Genomic DNA, 21,384 nt, shown 5'->3' on the forward strand with positions numbered 1-21,384 from the left:
ACACTAAACCCCAAAATACAAAAATCAAGCGCTGTATTTGATCTACGTGGAGGAGCTCTCTGTCTCCTCCTGCTGCTTTTCTCTGTTCGCTCGCTAGCTGTTCTGTAAGTCGTCATCTTCAGTCCGAGATAGCGGACAGTCAGGAAGCTCCGGTAATGAAAGGAAGCAGAAAACACCCGAGATAGCGCGAAAGAAACCGATCTGACACCGTAAGTTCCATTTCTTAATTGCGAAATTGCCTTAACCCAAATAGAGCATTAACAATTCAACTTTTTCGCTATATATAACGTCTGGCATAGACTTCACTGTCAGGCGAAAGCTAATAAATTAGCCTTCATGTATCGAGTTCAGCCACCCTTTCAAACCACATTTCTGTAATGCAGTATGAAAAAACTATGCATATTTTGAGTGTCACTTTAGTATAGCTATGAGTGACTGTTAATGTTGTTTATCCTTAGTAACGAGTTTATTGGAGAGCTGATCTGCCAATCATTGGCTGTGTTTCATCCCCTATTGAGCTGCTTATCTAGATCAGTTCGATTTCTATCCTAACAGCGATGTCTAAAACATTTCTATTCAAATCTTCATGTTCGCATATGACCCCTCAGTGGCAGGGGCCACTTGTCCTTTTAGGGGACACATTTTCTACATTTTTTTTAACCTACTTTCAGTAGTTCAGTCAAAAACTCCCACTGAAATGACTGAAGCTGTTTACACTGTGAAATGAATATCTTACATTTGCATGCACATCTGCACCCAGTTGTTTCTAATGAGAACATTTGCCAAAGAGCAGAATTCAGTCAGCGAGTGAGCGCACTGAACAAAACTCAGGTGTTTCAGCAATGACTCATCTGAACGCCTCTGATTGGCCATTGCATTCATAAGCTCAACACAATCTTGTGTGATTGGTTTTAATGCTCAGCGCTGTAAAAACGCGTCTGTATCTGCGCCAGTTGCTGAACGTTTGAGTTTTGCAGTTGGTTATGTTTTACTTTTTTCCATTACTGCCACCGAAAGGACAACTGCGCAATGCAACCCTAATTGTTTGTTGTGATATGATTCCAAACTTAGGGGGGCCAGAGGGGCAGTGGCTTAGCGGACGGGAGCGCCCCCCAAAAATTGACTCGAATAAATAATTAAAGCGTTTTTATAACGTGAACGTATAGGACTTTTTTTTGTAGTAATTGCAGCCTATTATGGCGATTATGACCATATCTGTTGTCCTTGTTATCCAATCACGATTAAGAATTTCCGCAACTGTTTAGAGAGTGAAGCTTATGAGCGCAAAATGAGTAAAAGAAAATATGTCAGCTGAGCTCAAAAACGGACTGAGATCTTTTTCTAAACTAAAACTAATAAAAACCTGCATGAGAAGCACAATGAGCCAGGACAGACTTTCTGTCCTTGCGATATTCATCATTGAAAGCCAGCACGCGTGTGAAAAAATGCAAAAAAATGCTAGGAGAAAGGGGCGCTTTGGAGGATTTTAAAGGTAATATATATTACCTTTATTGAATGTTAAACGTCATGAATCTTTGTTGTATACTGCAGATAGAAAAAATATTTTGACGTCATGTGCTCCCTTGCATTTTAACAAGTTAATGTAATTGCTGTTTTATTGTTGGTGTTTCTTTTATTCTTTTTTTTTTTTTGTGAAAAGTTCTTAATAATAAATATGAAATAATTACATACTATTAAATTCCACAGTACTAATTCACGATTTTGAATGAAAAGGTGAATCCCCCATCTAATTATGCAGTGAGGGGCCCCGCCTCCACTCTTGTGGGTGGGCCAACGCAGTTTGCGCTACGCCACTGCAGAGGGGTGACCAAGCTTGTTAACACGGGGGCATTACCCTACACCCCAGCCCCAGCCCATCACTAAAACTGCCCCTGATGATCCCTACAATCATATTTCTAAGATGATGAAGCTGCCATCTCCATCTCATGTTTCATCGTGTGCTGATTTTTCTAGATGTACTATTTAAAGGGGCTCCTCACCAGCTGCCTTGTGTTGGCGAGTGTGATGTCCTGGGTCAAGGCAGTCCCAATAAGCATAGATAAAACTAAGGTGAAACTCCCAGAAGAAACAGTCAAAGAGCCTCCCCAGAGTGTGGTAAGTATTTGATCAGCTAATTACATAACAAGCAAGTAGTCTTAAGAGTGTGAGGAAGCATAAATATGCATGGCTATTTCTGTGTGGCAATAAGATCACAATTTGGAAATCATTAACTTTGAAAGAAAAAATAAACACTTTATATTCCATTCATATATTCATATAGTATTATATTGGTAGGACACTGGACTACATTATGACCGCTATCTCAGGGAAGTTATCGATTTCCTTGAAAAAGATCAACATTTTAGAGAAAAGCTGCACAATACCGACATGGAAGATATAAAGGTAAGAAACAGCATGGTTTTATTTGTGTTGTGTATCAGAGCTAATCTGTTCATTCCGGCTGGTTTCAGCAAGGGAAGTTGGCTAAAGAGCTCGACTTTGTCAGCCACCATGTGAGAACCAAACTGGATGAGCTTAAAAGACAAGAGGTCAGCCGTCTGAGAACCCTGATCAAAGCCAAGCAAGATATTGAAGGAGGGAATGGTAAGAATGACTGAAAGAAATAATTATTACATTTGAATAAGTGCTTGAGGTCATTTCTCCTACATAGGGGTAACTGCAGGGATACTCCACCCCAGAATGAAAATTATGCCATTAATCCATTACCCACACGTCGTTTCAAACCTGTAAAAGCTTAGTTCATCTTCGGAAAACAATTTAAGATATTTTGGATGGAAAACCGGGAGGCTTGTGACTGTCCCATTGACTGTAAATGGAAAGTAAATAACACTGTCAAGGTCCAGGAAAGTATGAAAAGCATCGTCAGAATAGTCCATCTGCCATCTGAATCTTATAAAGCGACGAGAATACATTTTGTATGTGAAGAATACAAAAATAATTACTTTATTCAACAATGTCTCCTCTGTATCCAAAGTGCCATTTTGGAGAATATCTGCTGAACACAAGCAGCATATGCTCTTCGGTGTCAGCCACACTGCACGGATGCACTGTTTTTATTCAATTCAAAGTGTAAATACACATAGAAAACATATCCTTGTGTCGCGACTGACACAGAATAGTGTACGCATTTTGCGTTCAGCCGATATTATCCAAAATGTCGCTACGGTGATGCGGAGAGACACAGAGGAGACAAATTGTTAAATAATATCTTTTTTTTTTTTTTTTTTAAGTATTCTCGATGCTTCATAAAATTCAGATTGAACCATGGATGGCAAATGGACTATTCTGACAACATCTTTCATCCTTTTCTGGACTTTGACAGTGTCATTCATTTAGCAGTCAATGGGACAGTCTCAAGCCTCCGGGTTTTCATCCAAAATATCTTAAATAGTGTTCCAAGAATGAACTAAGCTTTTACAGTATTGTTCAAAATAATAGCAGTACAATGTGACTAACCAGAATAATCAAGGTTTTTAGTATATTTTTTATTGCTACGTGGCAAACAAGTTACCAGTAGGTTCAGTAGATTGTCAGAAAACAAACAAGACCCAGCATTCATGATATGCACGCTCTTAAGGCTGTGCAATTGGGCAATTAGTTGAAAGGGGTGTGTTCAAAAAAATAGCATTGTCTACCTTTGACTGTACAAACTCAAAACTATTTTGTACAAACATTTTTTTTTCTGGGATTTAGCAATCCTGTGAATCACTAAACTAATATTTAGTTGTATGACCACAGTTTTTTAAAACTGCTTGACATCTGTGTGGCATGGAGTCAACCAACTTGTGGCACCTCTCAGCTGTTATTCCACTCCATGATTCTTTAACAACATTCCACAATTCATTCACATTTCTTGGTTTTGCTTCAGAAACAGCATTTTTGATATCACCCCACAAGTTCTCAATTGGATTAAGGTCTGGAGATTGGGCTGGCCACTCCATAACATTAATTTTGTTGGTTTGGAACCAAGACTTTGCCCGTTTACTAGTGTGTTTTGGGTCACTGTCTTGTTGAAACAACCATTTCAAGGGCATGTCCTCTTCAGCATAGGGCAACATGACCTCTTCAAGTATTTTAACATATGCAAACTGATCCATGATCCCTGGTATGCGATAAATAGGCCCAACACCATAGTAGGAGAAACATGCCCATATCATGATGCTTGCACCTCCATGCTTCACTGTCTTCACTGTGTACTGTGGCTTGAATTCAGAGTTTGGGGGTCGTCTCACAAACTGCCTGTGGCCCTTGGACCCAAAAAGAACAATTTTACTCTCATCAGTCCACAAAATGTTCCTCCATTTCTCTTTAGGCCAATTGATGTGTTCTTTGGCAAATTGTAACCTCTTCTGCACATGCCTTTTTTTAACAGAGGGACTTTGCGGGGGATTCTTGAAAATAGATTAGCTTCACACAGACGTCTTCTAACTGTCACAGTACTTACAGGTAACTCCAGACTGTCTTTGATCATCCTGGAGGTGATCATTGGCTGAGCCTTTGCCATTCTGGTTATTCTTCTATCCATTTTGATGGTTGTCTTCCGTTTTCTTCCACGTCTCTCTGGTTTTTCTCTCCATTTTAAGGCATTGGAGATCATTTTAGCTGAACAGCCTATCATTTTTTGCACCTCTTTATAGGTTTTCCCCTCTCTAATCAACTTTTTAATCAAAGTACGCTGTTCTTCTGAACAATGTCTTGAACGACCCATTTTCCTCAGCTTTCAAATGCATGTTCAACAAGTGTTGGCTTCATCCTTAAATAGGGGCCACCTGATTCACACCTGTTTCTTCACAAAATTGATGACCTCAGTGATTGAATGCCACACTGCTATTTTTTTGAACACACCCCTTTCAACTAATTCAACTAATTGCCCAATTGCACAGCCTTAAGAGCGTGCATATCATGAATGCTGGGTATCATTTGTTTTCTGAGAATCTACTGAACCTACTGGTAACTTGTTTGCCACGTAGCAATAAAAAAAATATACGAAAAACCTTGATTATTCTGGTTAGTCACATTGTACTGCTATTATTTTGAACAATACTGTACGTGTTTGGAACCACATGGGGGTAAGTGATTAATGACAACATTTTCATTTTGGGGTGGAGTAACCCTTTAATGTATGAACAGACCATAACCACCAAATGGGTCTTCAGAACATTCTCTGAACATAGTTCTCTCTCATGTTTATCAGATATTGCAGTAGATCACCAGGCCTTACTCAAACAGTTTGAATATCTGAACCACATGAACCCACTTACATTTGAGGTTGAGGATCTGGACAAACTCATCAAATCGGTATGTCAGTACTTCCATCATACTTCATTTGATTCTTTGGCTGTCACCTTGAATGACTGAATGCTGTCTTTATTCAATACTTGATTTTGGTGCTTGTGATCTTTAAGATCAAAAACAAAGCTGCCAAATATATTTTGCATTTAAAATACATTTCTTATTGCATAAAACTGAGGCAAATATATAATATTAAATAATAATAATACATTTCCATTACTTAGTAAATAAATATTTAATAATAACACAGCAATTAAGAAAAAATGTAGTTATATTTTTACATTTTTATTGAAGGTGGGAATTTTCGTCTAAACAAATTTAACAGAATGTGGTGGTAAAAATGTAAAAAAAATGATATTTCTCTCACTAAATGTAGCACATTAGTCTGTACTGGTTAAAAAACGTTTTTGAACTGCGTCCCACAAATACACTCTCAAGGATTTCTTGAGTCTTCCGTATGCACTTAAAAAGAACATCAAGTAGTACTTTTAGTTTTAAATCCAAGGTTAGCGCTTACAGCAAACACCTCAGGGCCATTTTACGTCTTTTCAAGTTCATAAGATAACTGATGATGAAAGCTTGTCAAGCCGTTATATTTCAGTAATATTTATGATCTCGCGATATAGGCTACAAAAGATCTGGAGAACTATGACAAGGAACGGCATGAAGAATTTAAAAGGTACGAGATGATAAAAGAGCACGAGAGACGGGAACACCTGAAGACACTTGATGAGGAGGGCAGGAGGAAAGAAGAGGAGCACTATGAGGAGATGAAGAAGAAACATGCTGACCACCCTAAAGTCAATCACCCCGTGAGTCAGCACGTATGAACTTCTCTTGACATTTGTGATTTCACTGAGGGTATGCTCATGTTTCTCAGATATTCTGGTCTGTAGGGAAGCAAGGATCAGCTCAAGGAAGTGTGGGAAGAAGCCGATGGCCTTGACCCTGAAGATTTTGACCCCAAAACATTCTTCAATCTGCATGGTAAAATATTTTTGATAGCTTAGCTGATTCCTGGATATGAGAATGCTAAAAGGATGTTTAATACTGTTGTTTTTATATTTTATTTTTGCAGACACAAACGGAGACGGCTTCTTTGATGAACAAGAGCTGGAAGCCCTGTTCACAAAAGAAGTACGCAGTGTAATTTTGATAATTGCATAATTCACCACAGAATAAAAATAAACCATATTTAAAATAGTGATAAAATTGTGTTTTCATTTAGTAGCAATGAAATGGCTTCTAATGTGATAATTGTTTCAGCTGGAGAAGATCTATGATCCCACTAATGAAGAGGACGACATGGTTGAAATGGAGGAGGAGAGGCTGCGAATGAGAGAACACGTCATGAACGAGGTTAAATGATGATCATAATAATGGACCAATTCTCTTTGTATGACCTGGCAACTTCAGGAAGATCTTTTGGGGGGATTTTTCTAAATCTTCTGGCCTTCACAGGTTGACTCTAATAAAGACAGACTGGTGTCCTTAGAGGAGTTCCTGGTTGCCACAAATAAAAAAGAGTTTCTTGAGCCAGACAGCTGGGAGGTGAGTATGGCACACGCTTAACAGATATTTAGAGCATTGCTCAATTCCCACTAATTCATCACTAATTCACCCAAACAATGGTATTTAAAGAATTCAAGTTGTTCTGTAATAATTATCTTGGGCTACTTGATGACCCCAGAGTCTAGAACAGAACCAGGCATATACTGAAGAAGAGATGAGAGAGTTTGAGGAGCAGTTGGCCAGGCAGGAGAAAGACTTAAATCTGAAAGCAGCTGACCTTCACAAACAGAGAGAGGATCTGGAGCGACAGCAGGAGCAGCTCAATGCTCAGAAAGTAGAACTTCAGCAGGTAACTGAACTGATTTATAATAAATAACCAAAAAGAGTCATTTAAAACAAGTAAAAAGAAAAAAAAACAACTGCTCTGTGCATCTGCCTTGTCAGGCTGCGGAGCATATGGAGCGGTTGAAAACACAGAAGGTTCCACCTCCTCCAGAGATGCAACGTAAGTAAAACTTTCACTTCAGATATTTAACTGGATACATGTGAAGGTTGTAATGCCTAGCTATTCCATCACTGGGTTTAAATGTGAGATCCACAGACATGTTATTCTAGTTCATCAGTATTGTGGAGATGTTTAAAGAAACTTTATATCACTTATTGTATGCAGTGAGTTAACAGAGTTTCCAATATTGTGTTATATACTTTTTAAATAATTATATACATTTTAATTTTCAATTTAAAATGTAAATGTATTTTAATAGTGACATTCCTGGCATTCCAAAAAAAAAAAAAAAACACAATATTGGGCAAATGCACTGTAGTTTAAAACATTTTGATTGAAGTGTAATCTGTTATTCTTGCCAATAATACAAAACACTCTAAATCTCTTATAACAGTTGAAGGAAATGCTGTTCCTGAGTCACTAGGACATGAGCAGCCTCCTGTGCCCCCTGAGCACCAGCCTCTGCCCCCAGGACACCAAGATATCCCTCCAGAACAACAACAGCAACAACATGATGTACCCCAAAATCAACAGGATCTAGGACAGGAACCCCAAAATATACCACAAGAAAACCAGCCACTGCCTCCAGGACACAACAGTCTACCCCATGATTCTCCACAGATGACCCTCGACCTCAACAATGTGCCATAGACAGTCGTATGGTTTTTCCTGCGTGACAGTGTGGAAAACTGACCTAGCACCATAGACTTCAACAAAAAGTACCTCCTGCACAGTACGAGTCAATGATGACCTGCAGTCATGTGTGCTGTGGTTTTAATTACTAAGGAATTAGGTAGTTTCATAAATATAATACATTTAATGCAGACTTTGCTGTTTGATATAAGTGCGTTTGATTTCTTTTTGTAATTGGAAATATCTTTTACATACGTTGTGGATATTTTATTTTCCAACACAGTGGGTCGGATGTTTGTTTGTACGCTTTTGTTTTGCACATTTTATTTTTCTGAAATTTCAAAGGCCGTGAAGAGCTACTTAAAACCCAATTGCGTGGTATCAGAATACTGTTGAATTGTGCTGGAAGTTTGGAATTGGTTAAGGCTACTCTGGAGTTTAACTGTTGCTTACAGAGGGGACTTTGAGAGTAAAGTCAATAAAGAAATCTATTTGGAAAAAAGTTTTCTTTTATCAATAACAGACATCACATGCAGTTACTTCAATTCAGTTCAGTACAAATTGAGGTCAATTAAAGCAAAAATGAAGGTTAAGGTGAGACACTTACAAGGATTTAAAACAGAAATGTGAAGCTCTTGCCGGCATTTTTACAAATGCACTTGCATTAATTCTGTTAATTTTGTGTACGATTTGAATTGTAAAGATGTTTAAAGAATCATTTTTAAACTTGTGTTTATGGTAATGTGTAATCATGGCAAAAGAAAAAAAAGTATAACTTTACACACATACTTGTTTACATCCTGTTCATATTATTGAAACTGTTCTTGTGCTAATTTTTTGTGCTAATCAAAATGAAGCCACAAATGCTATCTATTTTGCTTAACTTGCACTGAACCCAAAACTAACCTCAAGTGCATTTTAATCATTCCAAACACCTCACAAATGTCTTGTTGCACTATACTTTACCTGTCAAAAACCATTTGTGATGATAATCTTATTAATGAAGCACCATATATATATATATAGGATATTAAATGCACAATGTATTTTATGGCTTCAAAGAAGATTCCTTCTGCTCTTACGTCATACCAAATGTGTTTGAATAACTTTTAAAGTGTCTCGTCCCTCAAAAATCATTTATTAGCATTAATTCTAATCAACACTGATTGGAAGAAATACAATGAAGCAGTCATTCAGCCACATACAGTACAATGCATTTCCTGTAAACCGTTTGGCTGAGCCAAAAAAAGAAGAAAAAAAAAATCACGTTACAATACAGTACGCACAAGTAAATTTTTCACATTCACTTAACAGTTCATTTGGCCAAAAACGAAGTGCCTTTGGTATACGGTGTACTTCACATTCATAATCTAGCAGCTGTTCCCAGCTACTAAGTCGTCCTTCCACCAAGCTCAATTAAAATCCAGACACCCATAATCAAAGGCACATGTTCTGTCTCAAATGCGTAAAGGTTGTGCAATAGCATATGATTGAGTAAAGCTTTGAGAGCTCTGAGCAATTACAGTCCTGGGAGTGCTATAGTCTCATTGATACTGGATTTTCCCAAATCCATTGGTTGTGTCCATACTTGCTAAGATGCAGTCATCTAACTACATGGTCTGGAGTGGCACGGCTCGTGTTTGAGAGTCCAAATGAGTGGAGGAGATAAAGGGGTGGAACAGGGCTGATAATGGCTAAAGGACTGGGTTTAGCTGGTCTGTTGGGCAGCCATGGGACCCATTCCTCTGCTGGACCGAAATGATCCCCCACGTCCTGAAACCCAAATACATCAGAAGATCAATGTGGAGTTTAATAGTCTAGACACATTCAATGATTTCAGGGCCAATTACAAGGAGCGCTTTCCACGCTTCTGAAATGGTATTCTGATCATAAAACACCCATAAAAGTATGAATATTATGTACCTTATACTACAGGTGTTAAATTCATGTTAAATTCAAGTGTGATTCATCAGAACAGCTCCATATATCATTATAGCACTCAAATTAATTAACAAACGCGCAATGACATTATGGAGTTAAAACGCATTGCAAATTTAATAAAGCATTTTAAGCAACGAGCGACAATTATTCTCAACAGGATTCTCTGAAATATTCACATGACAGAGTATTTAGTTTATTTCTTTGTAAAACACTGCTTCATTTTTCCTAAAATTATGTACAGTCCAACAGACAGCTGATAATGTTCAGGTCACAAGAAAAATATCGCCCAAAAATATGTATATTTTGCTATGTCAATTTACCACAATCACCCTCATATCATTCCAAACCCATATTTTTACTTCTGATAACAAAAGAAAATATTTTGCCAGATGTTCTTGCAGCTCTTTTTCGTACATGCATACTCTCCAGAAAAAAACAAAACAAAAAAAAAATACAGGTTCAGAACAAAATTGACATTTTTTGACTGGGCAAGAGCAGGAAAAGCAGTGCATTGGCTATGGACTGATTTGGAACAGCAACACAGATCATGGAGCCAATCTTAGGGCCATCTTGTTGTATTATTACTGCTTCACACCCAATTAAAAGAAACTCTTAATCTTGTTGGAACACAGGATATAATACATGATGCAAGAGGCAGAATAGCAAACAGAGCTGCAGAAAAAAACGACCAATAAGCAGACCAATCACCTGCCTCCCCTTAAGAAGACTAAAGGAAACAAAGTCAACCTCCAACAATTTAGCAGACAAAAGGGTCACAGGACAGGTGAGAGGATTTTCGAGCATGGAGAGCAAAAAGAAAGCAGCGGCAGACAAGCAGGTAATGCAACACATCTTTATTGAAACATTCTCTCAAGGAGTGACATGAGCATACAAAAGGGCAGGACAGCAGAAAAAAATCCTTCACATGAATATGGGGTGAACAAAAAACAATTAATGCCTTCAGTACCCAATACACAGGGGCAAGAACCAAGTATGGAAAACGGGGGAGGAACAGGCCAAGGAAATATCAAAAACACTCCTATGGATTGAACCGACAGTGGCAGGTTTCTTTTTGCATTTGATTTTATAAAAAAAATAAATTAATGAAAATCTTTCAAGTTTACAGGAATATCTATGTTTTAAATCACAACACTGACAGTTTCAGCTCTCCATTGTGTCTCTGTAAAACACATTAGTATATTAAAACTATCAAAGTGGGCTTACTTGAATCAATAAGCCAAAAAAAAACATTGATAGGAGTAAAAAATATGGGCTAGGGGAACCATTCTCAATAAATGAATGTTCAAAGTGGCCAAAAAGAAAAGTCTTCCCAAAGATTTTAGGATCGCATCGCTTGAGCATTACCTCGAGAGCAACCTCGAGGTCCTTGGGTAGCTCCTCGCTTGAAGCTTTGCTGATATCCATCCTGGAAAGAAAACACACATGGGACTTTAAAATCTTGACTTCTCAAATCTACACAGTATTTGTTTTCTTGAAGTTACCCGTTGGTAGGTGTTGTTGGAATAATCTCGAGGAGTGCTGAACTGAGTTTGCCCATATCCGGTGTTTGGAGTGTTTGGGAATGGAGCACGATACCCATCGTATCCACCTAAACATAAAAAATAAAAAAGTTTGAATATTTTACAGTGGGATTTTTTTCAGACTAGCATTTTTTGTTATAATTAAGAACTTGGCTCACCTCTAAATCCATTTGATGGTCCACGGAAGCCGTTCAAAGCCCCTCTGGGATTTCTGGGCCCAGCTCGTGGCATTGCTCTGTTGTTGTAAAAGGGCTGACCTGGCCGCCCAAACCCTGTGCCCTGCCCTGAGGGCTGCTGAGATGGAGACTGGTGTCCCCCTGCAGATGGAATACCTTGGTCTTGAGAATGGAAAGGGCCAACTACAAAGAAACCAACAAATATTTTTAGAAACCAATTAGTTTGTGTGTTTTTTTTTTACTGTAAAATGGCACAATTTTAGCAGCAATTCTCTTACCTGACTGCAGGGCTTCTTGAGGCAGTTCCTGCTGCTCAGCTGGAAGGGTGGCTTGTGTGCTGAAGCCTTGACTGTAACTACTCTGATACTGGCTGGAAATCTTCGGAGAGTCCATCTCACCGGTTGGAGGAACTGGAGCGTTCATATTGAAAACCTACAGGAGGAGAGAAAACAAGCATATCCAAAACTATCATGAGGTATGTAATAAGTTCACTATTGTTCTGTCTTAATACACAATGTCAGGCTCCAAGTCTGTTTTCAATGGCAATAAAAAGGGAGAAATCAGTTAGAAAAATTACATAAATCATTAAATATTTAAAAGGATATATACATCAGGATAAATTATATACACAAAAGATGAAAACTACAAAGACCTTTTTTTTTTTTAAAGGTGCACAACTTTAAATGGACCCTTTAGAAAACTTTTTTTTGTATAAAAACTGACCGTTATACTCATGCAAGTAACAGCTCGTCCACAAACGATATACAACAGGCTTGAACATGATAAACTCAAAAGGCTCATAGTGTTCATAATGTCCTTTTAAAATAAAAGCCTGTCAAGGGCCATTCACACAGAATGCGTTCATGCATCTAAAAATGCTAGAAGTAGGGCAGTGGAGATACATTTTTTTTAATTGTGGTGGAAGGCCATGTTTCTGTTAATACCGAATTACATGCAAGACACTACAAAATGCGTAAGACATAAGCAGAAACAGTTAAAACGCGTCAGTGTAATGCTTGTTTACTTAGCAAACCAATGGAAACAACTGTAGCGTAATGTAAAAATGTGTTCTTTGTGAATGGCCCCTTACACAGCATGAAAAACAGAACAGAAGCAGAATGGAGAGACAAACTCTGAGGGGGTGAATTTGGAGAGGGTGGGGTAGACAGGTTGAGGCCTACCGCTTGCATGGACTGGAATGGAGCTGCGTTAACGTTGATGCCACTGTGAAGGGGTTTGGAGACAGGCTGAAACACCTGGGGCTGAGAGGAAGGGGTGGGGGGCTGCTCAGACGACAGGGGCATGGAGACCTACGGTGTATATCCTGCATCACTCACATATCTAAGCCATAGTGTACACACAGCAACTGCGTAACCAATGCGGTGTGCGCGGTTACCTGCAGGGGGTCAATGGTGTCTGACTGTGGTCGTGGTTCTGAATTATGAGGAGGCTGATAGAGAGGGGATGTGGAGGAGTAGGCCTCCTTTGGAGCGGAGACCATCGGGACCTGGATGGAGAAACAGTTTTAGGAAAGCCATTTCAGACAGAAACCACTTCAGAGCATGTTTGTGCTAATTGAACTTACTTGTGTGGGTTCAGGCTGCACAGAAAGAGCGTTGTGTTGGGGTAGTCGGGATTCTGTGTGAGCAAAAAAAACAACTATTGCTATTGATTTGTTTGTTCCCATTTTATTACTGACTGTTAACAATTTAATATTTGAAACTTATATTATCAAGTAGTTTTTGCTGTGGTATATTTGTTAAATCCATAGGCAAAAGTTACTCTTAAGCCTAAGTGTTGCTGCTGATATTTGCTCATGTTATTCAGCTGCAACAGAATGCTTTGCAAAAAAAATAAAAATAAATGAATGACATCTAAATGTTCGCCTTCATTTTTTTTTTCTTTTACCTTATTGAAAATCGAAACTAGGAATGGGATAAGCAGAATTGGATTTGATCATATTCAAATAATTCCTATAGAATGGTTAATTCAAAATTCTTTAGTTATTCAGCCTTATGATGTCATTATACTTTTTTTTTTCCTTTTTGCAAGGCTAAACTTCTTTACAGTTCAAAAAACTTGTCTTAGTAATTGAAAAAGCCAAAATTAAAAACCTCACTTCAATGATTAGAAACAAGATGAAGTACTAAAATTGGAAAAATACTAAATAAAATAAGGAATACAAGTGATAAAACCCCCAAATAACTAAAACCTAAATTAAAATATAAAAACTAAGACTAATTCCAAATATTAATAATTTAATAATATCAACATCAAATAATACTAAAATAAAACTGCTGCAAGGAATCTTTGGCATTCAGCATAACTCTCAAAAATAATTGATTTGTACAGATATTATTCATTGGACATTAGGTCATAAAACACACAAAAAAACAATGCAATCTAATGACTGATGCCAAACCTGACACGATGCATCTAAAGGTGCCATATTTATATAAAAAAAAACTCATGCAAGTTTAAAACACAATGAGGGTGTGTAAGATCAGACTATCCCTGCGTCCCAATGTTCATACTACCCATCCTAAATAGTACGTGAGATTAGAATAAGTGTGTCCCAAAGCATAGTATGTTAAAGAGTATGCCAAAATTCCCAGAAGGTCTACTATTCCAAGAAGACTTTTCAAATGTGGATCCGTGCACACTATAATGGCTAATATTGCCCACAATCCATTGCGACTTGGTGTTGGCGCAGTGGATAAGACACATGCCTTAGGTGTGAGAGACCTGGGTTCGAATCCACTATGAGACACCAATGTGTCCCTGAGCAAGACACTTAACCCCTAGTTGCTCCAGAGGCGTGCGACCTCTGACATAAATAGCAATTGTAAGTCGCTTTGGATAAAAGCGTCAGCTAAATGAATATATGTAAAATGTAAAAGCGCGGTGCACAACCAACGGTTTAGTAAAGAGGTTTAGATAAAGGGGACTGAGCTATTAATAATCAACAATGAACCTGGTAAAAAATATATTTAATCTTATCGGTTTCATCATTTCATCTGCAACAACGTGAACTTGTATGAATGTATGAAACATACATTAGGCCATTAACTTTCAAATGAATCAATGCAAAAAAACGTGCAGAGTTTTCTGCATGAAGACCCATGGCTGGCAGATCAAAGTGCTGCTACTTTTCTCTCCAATACGGTAGGAAGATACTTAAATTAAATGTGGAGGATGTTAACTATGACAAGATGATTGACAGGACAGTTTACATTTGCAGAGTGCATGTAACTATGCGACAGAGCAGCCCATTGAAAACACAACTGTATAATAACTATACACTCAAATGTGTGTACCTTTTCTTCACCATGAGTACATACTTTAAGGATGTAGTACAAGCATTTTTTAAATTTGTAAACCAACCTGGTTGACAAACCATCTGTGCAGGTTTCATGGGCTGTGCCGACACAATGGCAGGATCTAGAGGCGGTCCCTCAAACTCCAGCATGGAGTCCTGCATTACATTTCATACACAAGTTAGAAAAGGCCACTGCTACCCTTGAAGCATGATGAATGACAAATTACACAGTTTACCTGCATGAAGTTGAAGGTACCCTGCATTTGAGCCATGAGATCCTGGACAGCCTGCTTTCGGACCACGGGATCTGCTGCAGGGGGAGGGAGGACGGCGTTCAGTGTGTGTGCTTCCGAGCTCACCAGAGCCGGGCTCATGGCTGCAGGGGGCTGCTGTGGTTGCTGGAGGGCACTAACTGCCTGAAAAGCAATGATCACAGTGTAAACCCCATTTGGCAAGAAGTTGCTAACAATTCTGGTGCCTTCTTTGACAAATGAGGTCTATTATACCTGAGAACTTGTGTTCCACTCTGCTCCTTGTTCTTTGTCACTGCTGCTGTACGTGGCTTCTGGAATGAACTGTCTGTTTACAAACTATAAGGAAAAAGAAGTGCAGGGCAATAAAAACAAGTTATGACGAGTTGTGTTTGCTTGCCTTCCAAAGAAAACTGGATTTACATGAAAACCAGCAGTTATCTTATAATCCATTACATTGTACAAAACAATTGTCACAAAACGGAATCAACTGCATTTGAATGAAAAGTCCATGATACAAGGATGACGTAATTAAATAATTGCACATTTTATTAGTTAACCAAACGCAAAGCTTCCATGAAGAAATACTGTTCCGAGCAAGGGTATAGCATCGACTTCAGTTACCCTGGATGAGCCTGAGTTATCAGCTTTTACTGGTTGTTATCAAGAGATAACATACCTCAGAATTTCACGACTGACCAATCAGAATCAAGTATTCCATAGAGCCGTGTGTTAGAACGTTTCACCTAGATGCTTAGCAGCACACTGGCATTCTCAGCTCTGTCAAAATGAAAGTCCCATGCACTGTTCAATGAATCAGCCAAAAAGAAAAACTTACGGCAATAAAAAATGCAAAGAATAAAAACATTAAGCAAGATAACCCAGGATTCCGTTCACCTGTGGCCTGTTTCATGAGGCTAGCTGAACAAACTGTGTTTCAGAGTAGGTTAAGAGTTGACAAAACCAAATAAATCCAACTTGGTTTAGATCAGGTTCAGCGGGATCAAAAAGTTCAAGCATCAAACGGTCAACTGTGTGTGCACCTGAAAGTGTGCCGCGTGCAGCAAACAGCCAATCACACAGAAGAGAGAGCATCGGATTGATTCACTACTCACAAGACTCTGAAGATTAAGAGGTGTCATTATTAAAAATATAATGAATTAAAATGCTTTTACAAGGTAGGAATAAACTGCTGCTGCAGCAAAAGCTCGAGAAGGAAGCAGAAATAAAATATCTTATGCAAATAAAAAATATAATTATAATAATAACAATAATTTGCTTAGTTTCACAACAAGCTCAAAAGAAGTTTAGTCATTTTAAAAGCTTTATATATTAAAACTTATCTGTATATATTTAATTTAAATGGAAAAAGATTCATTGCCAGTTCATATAATAATTTTTTGAATATTTTATATGAATTCTAAATATAATATAATACACTGCTTTCATTTGGAGCAAGAGATATGGGGGAGGGGCTTTAGTGCATCAGATTCATGTCACTTTGCTCACAGCTGATCGGTGCAGTTTGGATTGCAGTCGACAATGTAAATGTGGTGATATCAGTGCACACCTCTGTTTCTTCAACCTCAATAGTTTCTGTGTATTCTTCTGCGGCTCCCTCTGTGAAAAGACAAGAACATCGATGTAAGCTGTCAGTTGCGCGACAAAGCATTTCTCTGATCTGAAATGAGATGGCTTTGTTTTTACCTGGCTCAGCGGGGCGTTCTTCGCTCTCTGAAGACTCCGCTGCTGCTGTGGCCCCCGTCTCCTCTTCACACACTCCATTCTGATGTGTTGGAGCACGATCAAAGTACCCACTTAGCAGCATCTTGTCCAAGCTTTCCTTAAGGGCTTTGTCTGTTCAAGACAAGAAACAGGTTAAAGGGTGCAAGATTCTGCGAGGCCCTATTAGTCTGCTGGCAGATGTTCACTACATCATTCGGACTCAAAAAGGTATTTTTCTTTACTGAAGGTAACTTTAATTTAGCCCACAAACACTGCAGAAATATCAGCAAACAAAAGACTCATAGGGTGAATTTACACAAAATTTGATACTGTCATGATTCCCACCCTCTCTGTAGGAATATGCAGGCAGGCCCTGTCCATCATTAAAACCTCCAGCAGAGAGGCTTTGTGCAGACCACTGGCTGCCTGCCCAACTGCTGATGTGGGTCAAAAGTCAGCATGAAGCATTGCTGGCCCTCACAGGGCCGAGACAGAACACAGCTTTCAAAAGCCATGGCAAGTGCCAGCATTCATAGAGAGGCCAAGAGAGGGATGGGCCCATTGGTATTCAGACTCACTGGAGAACAAATATTGGTTTGATTATTCAGTTGGCATGGCTCAATACCATTCTGACAACTGCAAACACAATAAAGAAAAATAGTCTACAAAAATGATAACCAGTGAGAGTTAGAAACAAAAGGCCCCTTACGAACGGTTTTTTTTTAGCTTTCATGAAACAACCTCAAACTCACTCTCGCGTTATCAAGAATCAGATTCACTCAAGCTATGAATAGTTCAAGAGAATCGTGAAACATGTTCCAAATTAAGCAGATACCTTTAATGTCATGCAAGGTCTCACAATCCTAAAATGTGCATCACTCAAGTGACAGTGTAAAAAAAAACAAAAAACACACACACATTCAGAATAGAGCTTTGTTAAATAATAGTATTCTATATTAAATAAATGGTACTTTTAAAAAATCCACACGTATAAAAGATAGTTTATTTTTATTTATTCATTCCTATATGTAGAAGTAAACAATTACAGTTTAAAAGGTAAACATTTTGGGTCTAATATTAAAGGCTAAATTGACTGTAAAATCCAGAAGAAGAAAAAAACCCTTACTTACATGTGGTTCCAGCCACAGCTTTATCCCTTCCTTCCAAAAGCTCCCACAAATGCAGGGATGCTTCCTCAAACTGCTCAGCCAACCTGGAATCAAGAGTCATTCTAAAATATTCAAACACACCAAATCTACTAACAAAAATGAACTGAATGGCAGAAATGAACTGTCCTCACCTTACACTAGAGTCCCGCTCAGGCCCAATTAGCTTGTAGAACTCGTCCAGGCCCGTGAGCTCGGACTCTGTGAGTACAGGGGCGTCCCCACTGGACTGAGTCAGGTCTTGCCTCACGCTTTCCTCCCCCAGCTGCTCTAGCAAATACTGCACCTCCAGCACAGCCTTCAGTCGCTTGCGCTCCACCTCCTCCCTCTTCAGCTGCTCCCGTCGTGTTGCCTTTTTCACCGATTTCTGGATCTACAAGAAAACAATCCAAATAATTTCATATAAAAACAAAAAATAGCATTTTCGCTTTGTGAAGACAGAAATATTGCATGGCATCATTGGTTTTAGGCCAGACAGGAGGTGTTAAAGTTAATGTAGATGCTGAGATGAAACGGAGACTGGGCGCCAAGTACAAAACGGGATCATGTTAGGTAAACTTCATATCACAAACACACATACCTCCACATTTAAAGCCAGGAAGCTCTTCTGCAACTCACGGGCAAAGTCCAAGTTGTGAGCCACCTCCGGAGCTTTAGATAAAGCCTCCTACACATATGAAACAAGAAAGCATATGTATTTATTACATAAAGGAACAGCTGCTGATATATGCGAGCACAGAGGACTAGAATTGAACACAATATAGTGCACATACCAGCTGATCCTGGTTGAGACGCTCTCCTTTGTTCTTCCGTGTCTGGTAATCATCCAGCTTGCTCTTAACAGAGAGTTTGCTCACATTAATGGTGATGAGTGGGATGCAGATTAAAATGTAAATTCCACATATCCGATGAGATACAAATATCTTTGTCAAGCGGACACAATTCATGCCATTTATACTACTGAGGAGTCTGTTGATTACAGGTCAGGCTCATAGTAAACTAAATAAATATCAGTCATATACTACTTTTAATAAGCATTTATTGAACTTTACTAGACTAAAATTACAGAAACCCATTGCCTTAAGAATACGGTCTTAAAGTACAAATCAAATAAATTAATGTTCTAATTTTAACTGTTTTATTGACGCTGTAACAACAGCTAAATGATGTTAGATTTCCAAGTGTCATAGGACATTCAATGTTGAGAAAAAAATGGATAAGAAGGGACTTGATCTTATCTAAATGTGCCATGTCATACTACAAATGGAGCCAGTAATTGCAGTTTATTGTTATCAACTGACCTAAAATAACCTCTTTTATAAAGGAATCTCAACAGACACAATGGATGCTCAATGTCCATTAAATGAATCATTATTTGCAGTTATTGCCAAAATACTTTATGATAATCTGTATCATATTACTGGATCAAACACTGGCAAGATTTTTTGTAAAGCTTTTGTTGAAATATTATAAAAAAAAATAAAAAAAACTTTTCTTTAGAATTACATGTACTGGTAAACTGTGCACAATACTCCAATGACTGGTGTATTAAGTAAACAGGGTCAAGCCCGATTTCACATTAACAATGAGTTACCTTTTTCTTTTCCATGTTGCGAACCTTCTTGTCAATTACACCAAGTACTTGCTTGAGAGCTTCACATGGTGCAGAGGCCAAATCCGGACTGGAGGAGTGAACAGCATTGTCGCCAGTGGTCACTGATGGCATCTGTATAGATAGAACCCCAAAAAAAAAAAATATATATATATATATATATATATATATATATATATATATATATATATATATATATATATATATATATATATATAGCTCAAATGACAAAGAAATTAAGATTTGCCATATAATTACCTAAATAACGCATATGCATCAAAATCAATAAAATCTTATTCAAAGACATTCATGATATGCTAACCACACAGGTCAAAAAACAAAAACAAACTGCTTTTAAGGTCCAGAGCAAACAAAGTTCTATCAGTTATCCCAACTGAAGACTCAAAAACACCCATCTTAGAGGAACCTCAATTTTCACAATACATCAATTCTGACAAACTAGTTGCCACTCATCTGCAACAGATCTGAAAGAGAAATACATATTTGCAGCACATTAAGCGTAAATCGGCGTAACCATAAAAAGATTGTAACGTTAAGTCTAACAGACACAGATCCGTCTTCTTGGGCGGATGGTCATCTCTGGAGCTCTATTAGCTGCTCGTATGAACACACAAAGGACAACAGCCGGCATTCACAGAACACACAGACGAAATCATATAAAAATAAAAGCGTTGTTAGAGAATCATACTTTAATCGCGAGTTAGCGGACTGTGAGCGTTAGCCGCTAGCACAAGCTGCTGGTCATCTCTTTTACGAATGCAGAACATTAACAATTCTTATCATGACAGCGTCTTACCTTTACTTTCAATGTTTTGAAAGATATATTTGAACGATGCAGCTGGATTTCAGTGTTTTAAGTGTTATTTTCTGTACGTACAACAGACGCTCCCCGGCAACTCCAGCAGCTCCGCGAGTTTCGTCTTAACAATGCAGAGGCGCTGAAGGACCCTTATAGATGTCTGTGTTTGTGCCTGAACTCATCTCCAAAAGCAGGTAAAAACAGATTTATGAATAAGTTGACTCTTTTGTTTAAATATCATATATGTGAAATATGTAATATTTATACTTCGTCATAAATATGACATATTTCACATATATAATATTAAATGTACATATCTGTAGAATAATTTACAGAATAATAACACAAAACTAATCTCTCTCCCTCTCTCTAGTAGTCTATGGGTAGTTGGTAGGGGTGTTATACATGTTTTTAAGAGTCTCATAAAGTAAGAATATTTTTATTTTATTTTATAAAAATATGAAGAATATTGAAGAAGTTGAAAATGTATGGGATTACAAAGATATGCTCTGTTGAAGATGGAAAACAATCTTTTACTAAGTGTCTTGAGTGAAGTGTTGTTTTTAATGGTTAAGAATAAAGTGTTAAATCTCTCTCTCTCTCTCTCTCTCTCTCTCTCTCTCTCTCTCGCACGCACGCACGCACACACGCGTACAATGTTGTTGCCATGTTTGAATTCAATCAAGGTTGCGTTTCACAAAAGCTTCGTTAGCTCGTAAATTCCATTGAACTCTACGGCAATGAGTCAAAAAGAAAAAAAAATCCCGTTCGATAGTTTAGAAGCGTTTTCTTTTAATCAATTGTTCACAGTTATAGCATTTAATTGGTCAAGGAAAAATGCTAATTATTAGTGTATAACTGTATAATTCA

At 38.1% G+C, this 21,384-nt stretch overlaps 2 protein-coding genes across 4 annotated transcripts; one reads left to right on the top strand and one right to left on the bottom strand.

Moving 5' to 3' along the window:
- Positions 1-25: 25 nt before the first annotated feature.
- Positions 26-8,465, top strand: LOC128017044 (nucleobindin-2). 2 transcript variants are annotated; one of them, XM_052602119.1, is made up of 13 exons: positions 26-209; positions 1,990-2,115; positions 2,296-2,403; positions 2,472-2,604; positions 5,216-5,319; positions 5,940-6,125; positions 6,210-6,300; positions 6,392-6,450; positions 6,580-6,672; positions 6,775-6,864; positions 7,004-7,174; positions 7,270-7,330; positions 7,725-8,465. In XM_052602119.1, exons 2-13 carry the CDS (start codon positions 2,026-2,028, stop codon positions 7,979-7,981), a joined length of 1,443 nt encoding a protein of 480 aa, XP_052458079.1. In that variant the 5' UTR covers positions 26-209; positions 1,990-2,025; the 3' UTR covers positions 7,982-8,465. The 2 variants fall into 2 exon arrangements, with proteins under 2 accessions (XP_052458079.1, XP_052458078.1); XM_052602118.1 differs by having other exon boundaries at positions 27-209; positions 1,975-2,115.
- Positions 8,466-9,085: 620 nt separating this feature from the next.
- LOC128017043 (caprin-1) lies at positions 9,086-20,676 on the bottom strand. Of its 2 annotated transcripts, XM_052602116.1 has the most exons (19): positions 20,512-20,676; positions 19,677-19,808; positions 18,856-18,918; positions 18,663-18,749; positions 18,217-18,455; positions 18,047-18,129; positions 16,899-17,048; positions 16,762-16,811; positions 15,447-15,530; positions 15,177-15,356; positions 15,006-15,096; positions 13,207-13,259; positions 13,018-13,128; positions 12,803-12,931; positions 11,900-12,053; positions 11,604-11,804; positions 11,407-11,513; positions 11,270-11,330; positions 9,086-9,736 (listed from the first exon to the last, which is right to left on the bottom strand). In XM_052602116.1, the coding sequence occupies exons 2-19, from the start codon at positions 19,806-19,808 to the stop codon at positions 9,672-9,674; spliced, it is 2,040 nt and encodes a 679-aa protein (XP_052458076.1). In that variant the 5' UTR covers positions 20,512-20,676; the 3' UTR covers positions 9,086-9,671. The 2 variants fall into 2 exon arrangements, with proteins under 2 accessions (XP_052458076.1, XP_052458077.1); XM_052602117.1 differs by lacking the exon at positions 12,803-12,931.
- Between the last annotated feature and the right edge of the window lie 708 nt (positions 20,677-21,384).

This window comes from Carassius gibelio, chromosome A7, assembly GCF_023724105.1.
Source record: "Carassius gibelio isolate Cgi1373 ecotype wild population from Czech Republic chromosome A7, carGib1.2-hapl.c, whole genome shotgun sequence".
Lineage (NCBI taxonomy): Eukaryota > Metazoa > Chordata > Actinopteri > Cypriniformes > Cyprinidae > Carassius > Carassius gibelio.

Excerpts from the sequence above, each read along its gene's own strand:
- LOC128017044 (XM_052602118.1), top strand. The coding sequence starts at position 1,975 with ATGTACTATTTAAAGGGGCTCCTCACCAGCTGCCTTGTGTTGGCGAGT. Across the intron at positions 6,451-6,579 it reads AAGCCCTGTTCACAAAAGAA|CTGGAGAAGATCTATGATCC; the intron begins GTACGCAGTGTA and ends TAATTGTTTCAG. Across the intron at positions 7,175-7,269 it reads AGAAAGTAGAACTTCAGCAG|GCTGCGGAGCATATGGAGCG; the intron begins GTAACTGAACTG and ends CTGCCTTGTCAG.
- LOC128017043 (XM_052602116.1), bottom strand. The coding sequence starts at position 19,808 with ATGCCATCAGTGACCACTGGCGACAATGCTGTTCACTCCTCCAGTCCG. Across the intron at positions 15,357-15,446 it reads AGTGGAACACAAGTTCTCAG|GCAGTTAGTGCCCTCCAGCA; the intron begins GTATAATAGACC and ends ATTGCTTTTCAG. Across the intron at positions 11,331-11,406 it reads CCAACAACACCTACCAACGG|GATGGATATCAGCAAAGCTT; the intron begins GTAACTTCAAGA and ends TTTTCTTTCCAG.